General features: G+C 39.3%; 1 protein-coding gene and 1 pseudogene across 4 annotated transcripts in view; one reads left to right on the top strand and one right to left on the bottom strand.

Annotated features, from left to right (window-relative positions):
- Window positions 1-19,617, bottom strand: part of UBE2Q2 (ubiquitin conjugating enzyme E2 Q2) — a 70,484-nt gene that overhangs the window by 17,191 nt on the left and 33,676 nt on the right. For all 4 annotated transcript variants that reach the window (XM_060293951.2, XM_030874876.2, XM_060293952.1 and 1 more), the window contains one exon: window positions 76-134. In XM_060293951.2, coding sequence (XP_060149934.1) covers window positions 76-134 — 59 coding nt within the window. The remainder of the gene's footprint in view (window positions 1-75; window positions 135-19,617) is intronic.
- Window positions 357-703, top strand: LOC115862751 (eukaryotic translation initiation factor 1 pseudogene; annotated as a pseudogene).

The following is a 19,617-nucleotide window of genomic DNA, read 5'->3' as shown; positions in this document are numbered from 1 at the left end:
GGCATCCTAGCATTTAACTACCCCTCCAAATGATTCTGATGTAGACTATCAAAGAAAACAATCACTTAAACTTACCCTCCTGAGAGAACAGGTAACACCACTCGAACAAATGGAGGATCAAATGGAAAGTTATCCTAAAAAACAAATAAGCAAGTTTAATTTTAAGAATATCCTTAATACTGTATTATTTAGACGATTTAAAAATACTCTATAGCCCAGTCACTGAGCCGTCACCAAGGACTCAGCAGCCTTCCCCTTGAGCCCCCTCACTTCCCAACACTCTGTCCCCACAACCCGCCTTCTCCAGCCGCCGCCTTCCACAGGCCGTTTCCACCGAGGAAAAGGGATTGCATCGTATGTCCACTATCCAGAAGCTCCACACTATCTACCCCTTTGCTGATGCAAGGGTGATGATCTGCTTCCTGCTGGCACTGAGGATTATATCCATATAAGAATTCAACAGGAAAACGGCAGGAAGACCCTTACTACTGTCCAAGGGATCACTGATGATTACGATAAAAAGAAACTAGCGAAGGCGTTTAAGAAGAAATTTGCTTGCAATGGTACTGTAATTGAGCATTCAGAATATGGAGAAGTAATTCAGCTACAGGGTGATCAGGACAAGAACATCAAAAATATATGCCAGTTCCTCGTAGAGACTAGACTGGGTAAGGACGATCAGCTCAAGGTTCATGGGTTTTAAGTGCTTCTGGCTCACTGAAGCTTAAGAGAGGATTTCCTTGCAATGAGTAGAATTTTCCTTCTGTCCCCTGTCACAAGTTTAAAAACCTCACAGCTTGTATAATGTAACCATTTGGGGTCTGCTTTTAACTTGGACTAGTAACTCCTTCAGGCAATAAACGAAAAAGAGACAAAAAAACCCCATAAACATTAAAAAGAAAAAAAAAGTTTATAAAGAATGTATACATTTATTATCTAATGATGAATGAGGGTCATAAACATAAAAATAGTCCTCCAAAATGAAATGAAATGAAAACGAAAGCTAACATAAATGAAGTTAAGATCAGGCCCAACAAAAACAGAAATATAGATCAATGGAACAGGATAGAAAGCACAGAAATAAACCCACACACATATGGTCACCTTATCTTTGATAAAGGAGGCAAGATTATACAATGGAGAAAAGACAGCCTCTTCAATAAGTGGTGCTGGGAGAAATGGACAGGTACATGTAAAAGTATGAAATTAGAAGACTCCCTAACACCATACACAAAAATAAACTCAAAATGGATTAAAGACCTAAATGTAAGGCCAGACACTATCAGACGCTTAGAGGAAAACATAGGCAGAACACTCTATGACATAAATCACAGCAAGATCCTTTTTGACCCACCTCCTAGAGAAATGGAAATAAAAACAAAAATAAACAAATGGGACCTAATGAAACTTCAAAGCTTTCACACAGCAAAGGAAACCATAAACAAGACCAAAAGACAACTCTCAGAATGGGAGAAAGTATTTGCAAATGAAGCAACTGACAAAGGATTAATCTCCAAAATTTACAAGCAGCTCATGCAGCTCAATAACAAAAAAATGAACAACCCAATCCAAAAATGGGCAGAAGACCTAAATAGACATTTCTCCAAAGAAGATATACAGATTGCCAACAAACACATGAAAGGATGCTCAACATCATTAATCATTAGAGAAATGCAAATCAAAACTACAATGAGATATCATCTCACACTGGTCAGAATGGCCATCATCAAAAAATCTAGAAACAATAAATGCTGGAGAGGGTGTGGAGAAAAGGGAACACTCTTGCACTGTTGGTGGCAATGTAATTTGATATAGCCACTATGGAGAACAGTATGGAGGTTCCTTAAAAAACTGAAAATAGGGCTTCCCTGGTGGCTGACAGTCCGCCTGCCGATGCAGGGGACACAGGTTCGTGCCCCGGTATGGGAGGGTCCCACATGTGGCGGAGCGGCTGGGCCCGTGGGCCACGGCCACTGGGCCTGCGCACCCGGAGCCTGTGCTCCGCAACAAGAGAGGCCACAATGGTGAGAGGCCCGCGTAACGCAAAAAAAAAAAAAAAAACCTAAAAATAGAACTACAATACAACCCAGCAATCCCACTACTGGACATATACCCTGAGAAAACCATAATTCAAAAAGAGTCATGTACCAAAATGTTCATTACAGCTCTATTTACAATAGCCAGGACATGGAAGCAAACTAAGTGTCCATCAACAGATGAATGGATAAAGAAGATGTGGCACATATATACAACGGAATATTACTCAGCCATAAAAGGAAACGAAATTGACTTATTTGTAGTGAGGTGGATGGACCTGCAGTCTGTCATACAGAGTGAAATAAGTCAGAAGGAGAAAAACAAATACCGTATGCTAACACATATATATGGAATCTAAGGGAAAAAAAAAATGTCATGAAGAGCCTAGGGGTAGGATGGGAATAAAGACACAGACCTACGACAGCATGGACTTGAGGATATGGAGAGGGGGAAGGGTAAGCTGTGACAAAGTGAGAGAGTGGCATGGACACATACACACTACCAAATGTAGGGTGGATAGCTAGTGGGAAGCAGCCGCATGGCACAGGGAGATCAGCTAGGTGGTTTGTAACCACCTAAAGGGGTGGGATAGGGAGGGTGGGAGGGAGGGAGATGCAAGAAGGAAGAGATGGGAACATATGTATATGTATAACTGATTCACTTTGTTATAAAGCAGAAACTAACACAACATTATAAAGCAATTATACTCCAATAAAGATGTTAAAAAAATAAAAAAATAAAATAAAAAGATCAGGCCCAAATAGGACAGTATATTGTAAACTTAAGAAACACACAGAGAGAGCCTCACCCACCAGAGGGCAGCCAGCAGAAGCAAGAAGAACTACAATCTTACACCTATGGAACAAAAACCACATTCACAGAAAGACAGACAAGATGAAAAGGCACAGGACTACGTACCAGATGAAAGAACACTATAAAAGCCCAGAAAAACAACTAAATGAATTGAAGATAGGCAACCTTCCAGAAAAAGAATTCAGAATAATGACAGCGAAGATGATCCAAGACCTCGGAAAAACAATGGAGGCAAATATCGAGAAGATGCGAGAAATGTTTTACAAACATCTAGAAGAATTAAAGAACAAACAAACACAGATGAACACCACAATAAGTGAAATGAAAAATACACTAGAAGGAATCAATAGCAGAATAACTGAGGCAGAAGAACGGATAAGTGACCTGGAAGACAGAATGGTGGAATTCACTGCTGCACAACAGAATGAAGAAAAAGAAAGGATGAAAAGTAATGAAGACAGGTTAAAAGACCTCTGGGACAACAATAAACGCAACAACATTCACATTATAGGGGTCCCAGAAGGAGAAGAGAGAGAGAAAGGACCCAAGAAAATATCTGAAGAGATTATAGTCAAAAACTTCCCTAACATGGGAAAGGAAATAGCCACCCATGTCCAGGAAGTACAGAGAGTCCGATATAGGATAAACCCAAGCAAAAACAGGCCGAGACACATAAATAATCAAATTGGCAAAAATTAAACACAAAGAAAAATTATTGAAAGAAGCAAGGGACAAATAACAAACAAGGGAATTCCCATGAGATAAACAGCTGACTTCTCAGCAGAAACTCTACAAGCCAGAAGGGAGTGGCATGATATACTTAAAGTGATAAAAGGGAAGAACCTACAAGCAAGATTACTCTACCTGGCAAGGATCTCATTCAGATTTGATGGAGAAATCAAAACCTTTAGAGAAAAGAAAAAGCTAAGAGAATTCAGCAGCACCAAACCAGCTCTACAGCAAATGCTAAAGGAACTTCTCTAGGCATGAAACACAAGAGAAGAAAAGGACCTACAAAAACAAACCCAAAACAATTAAGAAAATGGTCATAGGAACATGCATATCGATAATTACCTTAAATGTGAATGGATTAAATGCTCCAACCGAAAGAAACAGGCTTGCTGAATGGATACAGAAACAAGACCCATATATATGCTGTCTACAAGAGGCCCACTTCAGACCTAGGGAAACATTCAGACTGAAACTGAGGGGATGGAAAAAGATATTCCATGCAAATGGAAACCACAAGAAAGCTGGAGTAGCAATACTCATATCAGATAAAATAGGCTTTAAAATAAAGAACGTTACAAGAGACAAGGAAGGACACTACATAATGATCAAGGAATCAATCCAAAAAGATATAACAATTATAAATATATATGCACCCAACATAGGAGCACCTCCAATACATAAGGCAACTGCTAGCAGCTTTAAAAGAGGAAATCAACAGTAATACAATATTAGTGGGGGACTTTAACACCTCACTTACACCGATGGACAGATCATCCAAAATGAAAATAAGAAAGGAAACACAAGCTTTATATGACACAACAGACCAGATACAACTGATATTTATAGGACATTCCGTCCAAAAACAGATTACACTTTCTTCTCAAGTGCGCACGGAACATTCTCCAGGATAGATCACATTTTGGGTCACAAATCAAGCCTCAGTAAATTTAAGAAAACTGAAATCATATCAAGCATCTTTTCTGACCACAATGCTATGAGATTAGAAATCAATTACAGGGAAAAAAACATAAAAAACACAAACACATGGAGACTACACAATACATTACTAAATAACCAAGAGATCACTGAAGAAATCAAAGACAAAATCAAAAACTACCTAGAGACAAATGACAATGAAAATACAACGATCCAAAACCTATGGGATGCAGCAAAAGCAGTTCTAAGAGCGAAGTTTATAGCTATACCAGCCTACCTCAAGAAACAAGGAAAATGTCAAATAATCTAACCTTACATCTAAAGGAAATAGAGAAAGAAGAACAAACAAAATCCAAAGTTAGCAGAAGAAATCATAAAGATCAGAGCAGAAATAAATGAAACAGAAACAAAGAAAACAACAGCAAAGATCAATAAAACTTAAAGGTGGTGTTCTGAGAAGATAAACAAATTTAATAAACTTTTAGCCAGACACCTCAAGAAATAGAGGAAGAGGGCTCAAATCAATAAACTTAGAAATGAAAAAGGAGAAGTTACAAAAGACATCACAGAAATACAAAGCATCCTAAGAGACTACTACAAGCAACTCTATGCCAATAAAATGGACAACCTGGAAGAAATGAACAAATTCTTAGAAAGGTATAACCTTCCAAGACTGAACCAGGAAGAAATAGCAAATATGAACAAACCAATCACAAGCACTGAAATTGAAACTGTGATTAAAAATCTTCCAACAAACAAAAGTCCAGGACCAGATGGCTTCACAGGTGAAGTCTATCCAACATTTAGAGAAGAGCTAACACCCATCCCTCTCAAACTCTTCCAAAATATTGCAGAGGAAGGGATACTCCAAAACTCATTCTATGAGGCCACCATCACCCTGACACCAAAACCAGACAAAGATACTACAAAAAAAGAAAATTACAGACCAGTATCACTGATGAATATAGATGCAAAAATCCTCAACAAAATACTAGCAAACAGAATTCAACAACACATTAAAAGGAACACATACCACGATCAAGTGGGATTTACCCCAGGAATGCAAGGATTCTTCAAAATACGCAAATCAATCAATGTGATAAACCATATTAACAAATTGAAGAAGAAAAACCATATGATCATCTCAATAGATGCAGAAAAAGCTTTTGACAAAATTCAACACCATTTCTGATAAAAACTCTCCAGAAAGTGGCCATAGAGGGAACCTACCTCAACATAATAAAGGCCATACACGACAAACCCACAGCAAACATCATTCTCAATGCTGAAAAACTGAAAGGATTTCCTCTAAGATCAGGAACAAGATAAGGAGGTCCACTCTCACCACTATTATTCAACATAGTTTTGGAAGTCCTAGCCACAGCAATCAGAGAAGAAAAAGAAATAAAAGGAATACAAATTGGATAACAAGAAGTAAAACTGTCACTGTGTGCAGATGACATGATACTATACATAGAGAATCCTAGAGATGCCACCAGAAAACTACTAGAGCTAATCAATGAATTTGGTAAAGTTGCAGGATACAAAATAATGCACAGAAATCTCTTGCATTCCTATACACTAATGATGAAAAATCTGAAAGAGAAATTAAGGCAACACTCCCATTTACCATTGCAATAAAAAGAATAAAATACCTAGGAATAAACCTACCTAGGGAAACAAAAGACCTGTATGCAGAAAACTATAAGACACTGATGAAAGAAATTAAAGATGATACCAACAGATGGAGAGATATACCATGTTCTTAGATTGGAAGAATCAATATTGTGAAAATGACTATACTACCCAAAGCAATCTACAGATTCAATGCAATCCCTATCAAATTACCAATGGCATTTTTTACAGAACTAGAACAAAAAATCTGAAAATTTGTATGGAGACACAAAACACCCTGAATAACCAATGCAGTCTTGAGGAAAAAAATGGAGCTGGAGGAATCAGACTCCCTGACTTCAGACTATACTACAAAGCTACAGTAATCAAGACAATATGGTACTGGCACAAAAACAGAAATATAGATCAATGGAACAGGATAGAAAGCCCAGAGGTAAACCCACGCACCTATGGTCAACTAATCTATGACAAAGGAGGCCAGGATATACAATGGAGAAAAGACAGTCTCTTCAATACGTGGTGCTGGGCAAACTGGACAGCTACATGTAAAAGAATGAAATTAGAACACTCCCTAACATCATATACAAAAATAAACTCAGAATGGATTAGAGGCCTAAATGTAAGACTGGAGACTACAAACCTCTTAGAGGAAAATACAGGAAGAACACTCTTTGACATAAATCACAGCAAGATCTTTTTTGATCCACCTGTTAGAGTAATGGAAATAAAAACAAAAATAAACGAATGGGACCTAATTAAACTTAAAAGCCTTTGCACAGCAAAGGGAACCATAAACAAGACTAAAAGACACCCCTCAGAATGGGAAAAAATATTTGCAAACAAATCAACGGACCAAGGATTAATCTCTGAAATATATAAACAGCTCATGCAGCTCAATATTAGAAAAACAAACAACCCAATGCAAAAATGGGCAGAAGACATAAATAGATGTTTCTCAAAAGAAAATATACAGATGGCCAAGAAGCACATGAAAAGCTGCTCAACATCACTAATTATTAGAGAAATGCAAATTAAAACTACAATGAGGTATCACCTCACAGCAGTTCAAATGGGCATCATCAGAAAATCTACAACCAACAAATGCTGGAGAGGGTGTGGAGAAAAGGGAACCCTCCTGCACTGTTGGTGGGAATGTAAATTGATACAGCCACTATGGAGAACAGTATGGAGGTTCCTTAAAAACCTAAAATAGAATTACCATATGACCCACCAATCCCTCGACTGGGCATATACCCTGAGAAAACCATAATTCAAAAAGACACATGCACCCCAATGTTCACTGCAACACTATTTACAATAGCCAGGTCATGGAAGCAACCTAAATGCCCACTGACAGACGAATGGATAAAGAAGATGTGGTACACATATACAATGGAATATTACTCAGCCATAAAAACGAACAAAACTGGGTCATTTGCAGGGACGTGGATGAATCTAGAGACTGTCATACAGAGGGAAGTCAGTCAGAAAGAGAAAACCAAGTAACGCATATTAATGCATATCTGTGGAACCTAGAAAAATGGTACAGATGAACCAGTTTGCATGGCAGAAGTTGAGACACAGATGTAGAGAACAAACGTATGGACATCAAGGGGGGAAAGTGGCGGGGTTGGGTTGAGGGGGGTTGTGGGATGAATTGGGAGATTGGGATTGACATGTATACACTGATGTGTATAAAATAGATGACTAGTAAGAACCTGCTGTATAAAAAAAATAAAATTCAAATAAAAAAGAAATACACAAACGTGTTCTATGTCCAACAGAACTATATAAAGGAACCATCCCAATAATGATAGACTAGGTAATTTGGATCGATCCTCTGGCTAAGAATTAGAAAAGGTAGACAAAAATGTACAATTACAGAGCTAAGATCAGGAAGAGAAAGGGAACCCCAGAGAGTGGGGCCTTTTCTTTCCCTTTGGGTTTTCTTTCAATTACAGGAGAGGAAGATAAGAGGTTAAGAAGCTAGGGCTAAGAAGATAAAAATTGGATCTCAGGGTCCACCAAGGGAGACCTTTATTAGGCTCCAACACTTTAGGTTGGGACCCTGAAGGACAAACCACAAACTGCCCTGATGGAATGAAGCCAATCTTTACATCATCTCAATGCCTTTCTGGATTCAGTGATCCTGGATTGCTACTGCCCAAGCACCTGACAGGGGCAAAGGTACATCTTCTCTGTAGAGCAACAGCATCTAAGGCTTCGAATTACCTCTCTAATTTTTCATATATAATATCTATCATCAAAAATAACCAGTCATAAAAGACTTAAAGACAGCCATGTGAGGCCTGGTCTTCTTGCACTTGAGGCTCCACGTGAGTTGCCTGCATGCAAAGAGCAGCTCCTCCAGGTTCCTTCCCTGTGCTAAATGTGGCCCTGCAGCTTGTCAGTACCCTGGGCGGTGCTTGTGGCCTCGGTGACCTGGGTGCCCGCGTGTCTGTGGTACACCCAAACCAGGGGTCTGTCTAGCTTCTGTAAAGTCTCCAGGGAAAGCCATTTTTTCAATGCCTACAATGGAATGGCAAGGCCTCTGATAAGCAGGTGTAGAAGATATGCTTGCTCTTCAGGCCACAGTTCAGAAGAGGGGACCTTCAACATGGCGGAGGACTAAGACATGGAGATCACCTTCCTCCCCACAAATACATCAAAAATACTTCTACAAGTGGAACAACGTCTACAGAACACGTACTGAACCTTGGCAGAAGACCTCAGACTTCCCAAAAGATGCCTGAAGGCGACCTACACGCACAAGGGGGGCCAAAACAAAAGATGAACAGCAGGAGTTGTGCGAACAAAGAGAACGGGAAATTTCTCCGTGCAGCCTCAGGAGCAGAGGATTAAATCCCCACAATCAACTTGATGTACCCTGCATCTGTGGAATGCCTGAATAGACAACAAATCATCCCAAAATTGAGGCAGTGGACTTTAGAAGCAACTGTAGACTTGGGGTTTGCTGTCTGCAACTGATTTGTTTCTCATGTTTACCTTAGTTTAGTTTTTAGCTCTTGTTATCAGGTAGATTTGTTTATTGGTTTGGTTGCTCTCTTCTTTTTTAATTATTTTTTTATGTTAATGTATTTTTTTTTAATTTTAATTTTCTTTCTTTTTTCCCCCCTTTTCTTCTGAGCCACGTGGCTGACAGGGTCTTGGTCTCCAGCCAGGTGTCAGCCCTGAGCCTCTGAGGTGGGAGAGCCGAGTTCAGGACACTGGACCACCAGGGACCTCCCGACCCCCCATAATATCAACTGGCGAGAGCTCTCCCAGAGATCTCCTCCTCAACGTTAAGACCCAGCTCCACGCAATGGCCAGCAAAGCTCCAGTGCTGTATGCCCCATGCCAAACAAGGCAGGAACACAACCTCACCCATTAGCAGAGAGGCTGCCTAAAATCATACTAAGTTCACATACACCCCAAAACCCACCAACACACGGCACTGCCCACCAGAGAGACAAGATCCAGCCCCACCCACCAGAACACAGGCACTAGTCCCCTCGACCAGGAAGCCTACACAACGCACTCAACCAACCTCACCGACTGTGGGCAGACACCAAAAACAATGGGAACTAAGAAGCTGCAGCCTGTGAAAAGGAGACCCCAAACACAGTAAGTTAAACAAAGTGAGAGGACAGAGAAATACACAGCACATGGAGGAACAAGGTAAAAACCACCAGTCCAAACAAATGAAGAGGAAATAAGTAGTCTACCTGAAAAAGAATTCAGAATAATGAGAGTGAACATGATCCAAAATCTTGGAAATAGAATGGAGAAAATACAAGAAATGTTTAACAAGGACCTAGAAGAACTAAACAGCAAACAAACAATGATGGACAACACAATAAACGAATTTAAAAATTCTCTAGAAGGAATCAATAGCAGAATAACTGAGGCAGAAAAATGGATAAGTGACATGGAAGATAAAACAGTGGAAATAACTACTGCAGAGGAGAATAAAGAAAAAAGAATGAAAAGAATTGAGGACAGTCTCAGAGACCTCTGGGACAACATTTAACATACTAACATTCGAATTATAGGGGTCCCAGAAGAAGAAGAGAAAAAGAAAGGGACTGAGAAAATATGTGAAAAGATTATAGTTGAAAACTTCCCCAACATGGGAAAGGAAATAGTCAATCGAGTCCAGGAAGTGCAAAGTCCCATACAGGATATATCCAAGGAGAAACACACAAAGACACATATTAATCAAACTAACAAAAATTAAATACAAAGAAAAAATATTAAAAGCAGCAAGGGAAAAGCAACAAATAACATACAAGGGAATCCCCATAAGGTTAACTGCTGATCTTTCAGCAGAAACTCTGCAAGCCAGAAAGGAGTGGCAGGACATATTTAAAGTGATGAAAGGGAAAAACCTACAAACAAGATTACTCTACCCAGCAAGGATCTCTACCCAGCAAGGATCTCATTCAGATTCAGCGGAGAAACTAAAACCTTTACAGACAAGCAAAAGCTAATAGAATTCAACACCACCAAACCAGCTTTACAACAAATGCTAAAGGAACTTCTCTAGGCAGGAAACACAAGAGAAGGAAAAGCCCTACATAAGCAAACCCAAAACAATTAAGAAAATGGTAATAGGAACATACATATCAATAATTACCTTGAATGTCAATGGATTAAATGCTCCAACCAAAAGACATAGACTGGCTGAATGGATACAAAAATAAGACCCATATATATGCTATCTACAAGAGACCCACTTCAGACCTAGGGACACGAACAGATTGAAAGTGAGGGGATGGACAAAGATATTCCATGCAAATAGAAATCAAAAGAAAGCTGGAGTAGCAATTCTCATATCAGGCAAAATAGACTTTAAAATAAAGACTATTACAAGAGACAAAGAAGGATACTACATAATGATCAAGGGATCAATCCAAGAAGATATAACAATTGTAAATATTTATGCACCCAAAATAGGAGCACCTCAACACATAAGGCAAATACTAACAGCCATAAAAGGGAAAATTGAGAGTAACACAGTAATAGTAGGGAACTTTAACACCCCACTTTCACCAGTGAACAGATCATCCAAAATGAAAATAAATAAGGAAACACAAGCTTAAAATGACACATTAAACAAGCTGGACTTAATTGATATTTATAGGACATTCCATCCAAAAAGAACAGACTACACCTTCTTCTCAAGTGCTCATGGAACATTCTCCACAAGAGATAATATCTTGGGTCACAAATCAAGCCTTGGTAAATTTCAGAAAACTGAAATCATATCAAGTATCTTTTGCAACCACAACACTATGAAATATCAATTACAGGAAAAACAACTGTAAAAAACACAAACACATGGAGGCTAAACAATACGTTACTAAATAACCAAGAGATCACTGAAGAAATCAAAGAGGAAACCAAAAAATACCTAGAGACAAATGACAATGAAAACACGATGACTGAAAATCTATGGGATGCAGCAAAAGCAGTTCTAAGAGGGAAGTTTATAGCAATACAATCCTACCTCAAGAAACATCTCAAATAAACAACACTAACCTTACACTAAAGCAATTAGAATACTCCGGTTTCTCTTCAGATAGAATAAATCTTTCGCCTTTTACAAAAAAAAAAAAAAAAGCAATTAGAGAAAGAAGAACCAAAAAAACACAAAGTTAGCAAAAAGAAATCATGTAGATCAGAAATAAAGGAAAAAGAAATAAAGGAAACAAGAGCAAAGATCAATAAAACTAACAGCTGGTTCTTTGAGAAGATAAACAAAATTGATAAACCATTAGCCAGACTCATCAAGAAACGGAGAAGACTCAAATCAGCAGAATTAGAAATGAAAAACGAGAAGTAACAACTTACACTGCAGAAATACAAAGGATCATGAGAGATTACTACAAGCAACTATATGCCAATAAAATGGACAACCTGGAAGAAACGGACAAATTCTTAGGAAACCAAATCTTTCTGAGACTGAACCAGGAAGAAATAGAAAATATAAATAGACCAATCGTGAGCACTGAAATTGAAACTGTGATTAAAAATCTTCCAACAAACAATAGCCCAGGACCCAATGGCTTCACAGGTGAATTCCATCAAACATTTAGAGAAGAGCTAACACCTAGCCTTCTCAAGCTCTTCAAAAATACAGCAGAGGGGGCTTCCCTGGTGGTGCAGTGGTTGAGAGTCCGCCTGCCGATGCAGGGGACACAGGTTCGTGCCCCGGTCCAGGAAGATCCCACATGCCGCGGAGGGGCTAGGCCCATGAGCCATGGCCGCTAAGCCTGCGCATCCGGAGCTCGGCAATGGGAGAGGCCACAACAGTGAGAGGCCCACGTACCGCAAAAAATAAAAATAAATAAAAAATACAGCAAGGGAGGAACACTTCCAAACTCATTCTATGAGGCCACCATCACCCTGATACCAGAACCAGACAAAGATGTCCCAAAAAAGAAAGCTACAGGCCAATATCCTGAGGAACACAGATACAAAAACCCTCAACAAAATATTAGCAAACAGGGCTTCCCTGGTGGCACAGTGGTTGAGAATCTGCCTGCTAATGCAGGGGACACGGGTTCAAGCCCTGGTCTGGGAAGATCCCACATGCCGCTGAGCAACTAGGCCCAAGAGCCACAACTACTGAGCCTGCGTGTCTGGAGCCTGTGCTCCGCAACAAGAGAGGCCGCGACAGTGAGAGGCCCACGCACAGCGATGAAGAGAGGCCCCCACTTGCCACAACTAGAGAAAGCCCTCGCACAGAAACGAAGACCCAACACAACAGAAATAAATTAATTAATAAACTCCTATCTCCATCATCTTCTTTAAAATACTAGCAAACAGACTTCAACAGCACATTAGAAGGATCATACGCCAGGATAAAGTGTGGTTTATCCCAGGAATGCAAGGATTCTTCAATATACCCAAATCAATCAATGTGATACACCATATTAACAATTTGAAGAATAAAAACCATATGATCATCTCAATAGATGTAGAAAAAGCTTTCGACAAAATTCAACACCCACGTATGATAAAAACTCTCCAGAAAGCAGGCTCAGAGGGAACCTGCCTCAACATAATAAAGGCCATATATGACAAACCCACAGCCAACATCGTTCTCAGTGGTGAAAAACTGAAACCATTTCCTCTAAGATTAAGAGCAAGACAAGGTTGCCCACTCTCACCACTATTATTCAACATAGTTTTGGAAGTTTTAGCCACAGCAATCAGAGAGAAAAAGAAATGAATCCAAATCAGAAAAGAAGTAAAACTGTCACTATTTGCAGATGACATGATACCGTGCAGATGACATGATACTGTACATAGAGAATCCTAAAGACGCTACCAGAAAACTACTAGAGCTAATCAATGAATTTGGTAAAGTAGCAGGATACAAAATTAATGCACAGAAATCTCTGGCTTTCCTATAAACTAATGATGAAAAATCTGAAAGTGAAATCACGAAAACACTCCCATTTACCATTGCAACAAAAAGAATAAAATATCTAGGAATAAACCTACCTAAGGAGACAAAAGACCTGTATGCAGAAAATTATAAGACACTGATGAAAGAAATTAAAGATGATACAAATAGATGGAGAGATATACCATGTTCTTGGATTGGAAGAATCAACATTGTGAAAATGACTCTACTACCCAAAGCAATCTACAGATTCAATGCAATCCCTATCAAACTACCACTGGCATTTTTCACAGAACTAGAACAAAAAATTTCACAATTTGTATGGAAACACAAAAGACCCCGAATAGCCAAAGCAAGCTTGAGAACGAAAAACGGAGCAGGAGGAATCAGGCTCCCTGACTTTAGACTATACTACAAAGCTACAGTAATCAAGACAGTATGGTACTGGCACAAAAACAGAAAGACAGATCAATGGAACAGGACAGGAAGCCCAGAGACAAACCCATGCACATATGGTCACCTTATCTTTGATAAAGGAGGCAAGAATATACAGTAAAGAAAAGACAGCCTCTTCAATAAGTGGTGCTGGGAAAACTGGACAGCTACATATAAAAGAATGAAATTAGAACACTCCCTAACACCATACACAAAAATAAACTCTAATGACCTGAATGTAAGGCCAGACACTATAAAACTCTTAGAGGAAAACATAGGCAAAACACTCGATGATATACATCACAGCAAGATCCTTTTTGACCCACCTCCTAGAGAAATGGAAATAAAAGCAAAAATAAACAAATGGGACCTAATGAAACTTCAAAGCTTTCACACAGCAAAGGAAACCATAAACAAGACAAAAAGACAACCCTCAGAATGGGAGAAGATATTTGTAAACGAAGCAACAGAGAAAGGATTAATCTCCAAAATATACAAGCAGCTCATGCAGCTCAGTAACAAAAAAACAAACAACCCAATCCAAAAATGGGCAGAAGACCTAAATAGACATTTCTCCAAAGAAGATATACAGATTGCCAACAAACACATGAAAGGATGCTCAACATCATTAATCATTAGCGAAATATAAATCAGAACTACAATGAGGTATCATCTCACACTGGTCAGAATGGCTATCAACAAAAAATCTACAAACAATAAATGCTGGAGAGGGTGTGGAGAAAAGGGAACCCTGTTCCACTGTTGGTGGGTATGTAAATTGATACAGCCACTATGGAGAACAGTATGGAGGTTCCTTAAAAAACTAAAACTAGAACTACCATACGACCCAGCAATCCCACTACTGGGCATATACCTTGAGAAAACCAAAATTCAAAAAGAGTCATGTTGGGCTTCTCTGATAGCGTAATGGTTAAGAAGCTGCCTGCCAATGCAGTGGACACGGGTTCAAGCCCTGGTCTGGGAAGATCCCACATGCCACGGAGCAACTAAGCCTGTGTGCCCCAACTACTGAGCCTGCGCTCTAGAGCCTGTGAGCCACAACTACTGAGCCCACGTGCCACAACTAATGAAGCCCGCGTGCCTAGAGTCCGTGCTACGCAACAAGAGAAGCCACCACAATGAGAAGCCCACATACCGCAATGACGAGTAGCCCCCGCTTGCAGCAACCAGAGAAAGCCCGCACACAGCAATGAAGACCCAACACAACCATAAATAAATAAATAAATTTATTAAAAAAACAAAGAGAGTCATGTACCACAATGGTCACTGTAGCACTATTTACAATAGCCAGGACATGGAAGCAACCTAAGTGTCCGTCGACAGATGAATGGATAAAGAAGATGCAGCACATACATACAATGGAATATTACTCAGTCATAACGAGAAACGAAATTGAGTTATTTGTAGTGAAGTGGATGGACCTAGAGTCTGTCATACAGAGTGAAGTAAGTCAGAAAGAGAAAAACAAATACCATATGCTAACACATATATACGGAATCTAAAAAAAAAAAAAAAAAGGGTTCTGAAGAACCTAGGGGCAGGACAGGAATAAAGACGCAGACGTAGAGAATGGACTTGAGGACACGGGGAGGGGGAAGGGTAAGCTGGCACGAAGTGAGAGAGTAGCATTGACATATATACACTACCAAATGTAAAATAGCTAGCTAGTGGGAAGCAGCTGCATAGCACAGGGAGATCAGCTTGGTGCTTTGTGACCATCTAGAGGGGTGGGATAGGGAGGGTGGGAGGGAGACACAAGAGGGAGGGGATATGGGGATATATGTATACATAAAATTGATTCACTTTGTTATGCAGCAGAAACTAACACAACATTGTAAAGCAACTATACTTCAATAAAGATGTTTAAAACAAAAAAAAAACTTAAAGACAACATGATCAGAAAACAAGAAGCAAACTACAGACAAAACTATAAGGGGTCAAAATAAGAGAGTTATCAGACACAGATTTTAAAATAACTATGCTGAGTATGTGTAAGAAAAGGCAAGATTGAAAACCTTGGCAGAAAATTAAAATTATAAAAATGAACTATATAGGAATTCTGAAGCTTAGAAATACAGTTACTGAAATTAATAACTTAATGGATGAGTTTACCACCATGGAGACTTGGAAGAGAAATTCAGTATGCTAGAAAAATAGGTCAGAAAACATCCCAAATGAAGCCAAGAGAGAGAAAAATGTGGAAAATGCAGATAATAAACAAGACATAGGGAAATGTATTGAAAAGGCTAATCATATATGTAGAGTCCTGGAATGGGACAGATGCAATATTTGAAGAGAGAATGCCTGATAATGTCTGAAAATTTTCCAGAACTGATTAAAGGTTTCGTGAGATTTACGCACTATAAATACTTCAAGAGAAACAATGGAAGCTATAATAAGGGAATGATATCTTTGAGGTGCTGAAAGAAAGGAATCTCCAAACTAAAAATCTATACACAATAAAAATACTTTCCAGGGGCTTCCCTGGTAGCGCAGTAGTTGGGAGTCTGCCTGACAATGCAGGGGACAGGGGTTCGAGCCCTGTTCTGGGAAGATCCCACATGCCGCAGAGCAACTGGGCCCGTGAGCCACAACTACTGAGCCTGCGCATCTGGAGCTTGTGCTCCGCAACAAGAGAGGCCGGGAGAGTGAGAGGCCCGCGCACCGCGATGAAAAGTGGCCCCCACTTGCCGCAACTAGAGAAAGCCCTCGCACAGAAACGAAGACCCAACACAGCCAAAAATAAACACATAAATAAATAAATAAATAAAATTCACCTCTTAAAAGAAGAAAATTTAGGGTACTGAAAATTATATATATAAAAAAATTACTTTCCAAAAGTGAAGTCCAAATAAAGATATTTTCCTATAAGCAGACCCACACTGAAGGAAACAAAAAAGGATATTCTTCACGCAAGAGAAAGAAGATCCTAGATGGAAACCTGGAGAATAAAGACCATGAAAAGAGCTAATATGTACAAAGATCCAAATGAATACTGATGAATTATGTAACAATAATGTATAAGGTTTTAGATAAATATAGAACTAAATGCATGACAACAACAGCACGTATTTGGCAGGGTGTACATGTTCTAAGGTCTTTGCCTTGACAAGGAAAAGGAAAAACACAAATTAACAAATTTATATTATACTTTGACAAGCTAAGGATATGTATTATAATTGTAAGGTAGTAAATCAGAGTAAAGGATGATAAGCACCAAGCTAACAGAGGTGGGAAACTGGAGTAATAAAAAAAAAAAAAAAAAAAATCCAAAAGAATGTGGGGGAAAAAAGCATGGAGCAAGGACAAGTAAATGAGACAGATTTAAACCCGAATAGCAATACCAACATTAAATGCAAATAGATAATTGCTCCAATTAATCTGACAACGATCATCAGACCTGATAAAAATATATAATGGCAAGATGAGAGAACAGAACCTCAGCTAACTCTCTGGCTGCACAATTCTCTGTTTCAAATTTTCAGTCCTGGAAACTGAGGTTTCCAAAAGAATAAAACTTTTTCTCTCAATGAACTGAAGTAAAGATGGTAGCTGAAGTGGCCAAGAGTGTTAGAGGTCAGTCTCTAGTGGCCAGGAGGCCAAGAAGGCTACACCTCACTTTCCTACAACAGAGGAGCAGAGTAAACAGCATACTGCCTCCATGAAGATATGTCAGGAAGTCTAAGAGAAATTACTTCTGATTTCTGTGTTCAAATAAATGAGAAGAAACTAACACCTCTTATAAAATCAATTTGCAAGTAAAAGAGCTAAACAAACATTTGTTTCATCAGTTATTTCTAAGGAACACAAAACCACAGTTTTAACTGGAAAAATAACCAGGATAATTCCAGTACCTTACTACCCATCCTCAAGTAAGATTCTGAGGAACATGTAAACTATGTAAATTCAATCCTAATAGGAGAGGGAGATAAAAAAGCACACTTCTGACGGCTAAAACAGATAATCTTAGCTATCTACTGCAAGGCAGAAAAAGAAGAAATCTACCCACACAAGAAACTAGCTTAATGACAGTTATTACAATCTACTTCCAAATAAGTAGCTTACCTTTTATCTACAACTTAACAGATAAAGAAAGGCATAGATGCAAAGCTTGGTAAAGTACAACTTCATTTAATTTTCTATATTTCAGATCTTTAAATATGTGATCCCAAATGAGTGACTACAACACCTTGTTTTTATATATATAAATTTATTTATTTTTGGCTACATTGGGTCTTCATTGCTGCATGCGGGCTTTCCCTAGTTGCAGCGAGCAGGCGGCTACTCTTGGTTGCAGTGCGCGGGCTTCTCATTGCATTGGCTTCTCTTGTTGCGTAGCACGGGCTCTAGGCACGCGGGCTTCAGTCGTTGTGGCTCACGGGCTCTAGAGCACAGGCTCGGTAGTTATGGCACACAGGCTTTGTTGCTCCACGGCAGGTGGGATCTTCCCAGACCAGGGCTCGAACCCGTGTCCCCTGCACTGGCAGGCGGATTCTTAACCACTGTGCCACCAGGGAAGCCCCAAAACCTCTTTTAATTGATTATGTGACAGTGAGAACTCCCTTCATTTTAAGTAATCCTTCAGATTAACTATTCTACATCAAAACACAAGGATTCTATTCCATAAACTCTGTACCTTGGAACTCAGTAATCAAGATTTTACAGAAATAAAAAGGCATGGGGTTGTGGGGGGGTTGTTTACAGGCATTGGTGGGTGGGGTGGAGGAAGGTTTCTGTTTAAATAGATATGCAAGAGGGAATTCCCTGGTGGTCCAGTGGTTAGGACTCTACGCTTTCACTGCCAAGGGTCCGGGTTCAGTCCCTGGTTAGGGAACTAAGATCCTGCAAGGAACTAAGATCCCACAAGCCGTGCAGTGTGGCCAAAAAAAAAAAAAAAAAAAAAAGATATGCGAGCTATTGTGGTATACTAACTCAGAAACTAAGAACCTCAGGTTTTACACGGATGTCATAAAGTTATCCGATTTCCAAATCAACATCTTGGGCTTCCAAGCTATTCTCAGCCATGAGGCACATTCTATTTTTAAAAGACTAGAGCCATCATCAGATGGCTCTAAATAGTTATACATCACCTCCTTATATTGAATTGAAAATTGTCTCTTTACAGCTTGACTTACTAATTCTATTGTCATGGCTTGTGTTCATCAAAAACTAATCAAACTAATATTTATACACATACAGCCCTTCAAATAGTTGAAGACAAGGTATCAGGAACCCCCATGTTCTCCTCTCCAAATCTATAATTTCACCTGCTATCTTAGGACATGGTATGGAATCTTTCTAATCCTTGCTACTATTCTCTAAATAAACCCAGATTTGTCTAAATAAACCCTTCTTAAAGTACAACCTCAAAATTCAACTCAGTAGATCAGATGTGGCCTGAAAAGCCAGACCACCACTTCCTTACCAAGTTGCTGACAAATCTAACAGGTCCCATTCCCTCCTACCCCTTCCCCTTCCCCATCCTTGTGTCATGTTACATCTCAAGTTTCATTTTCTTACTCTTTATGACCCTCAAGTTGTCACCATGGCCATCCAAGGCCCTAAATACTGTTCATGCTCCTTCTGTGACTCCT

Source organism: Globicephala melas, chromosome 2 (assembly GCF_963455315.2).
Source record: "Globicephala melas chromosome 2, mGloMel1.2, whole genome shotgun sequence".
Classification (NCBI taxonomy): Eukaryota; Metazoa; Chordata; class Mammalia; order Artiodactyla; family Delphinidae; genus Globicephala; species Globicephala melas.
This window is presented reverse-complemented; position numbering and strand designations above follow the sequence as displayed.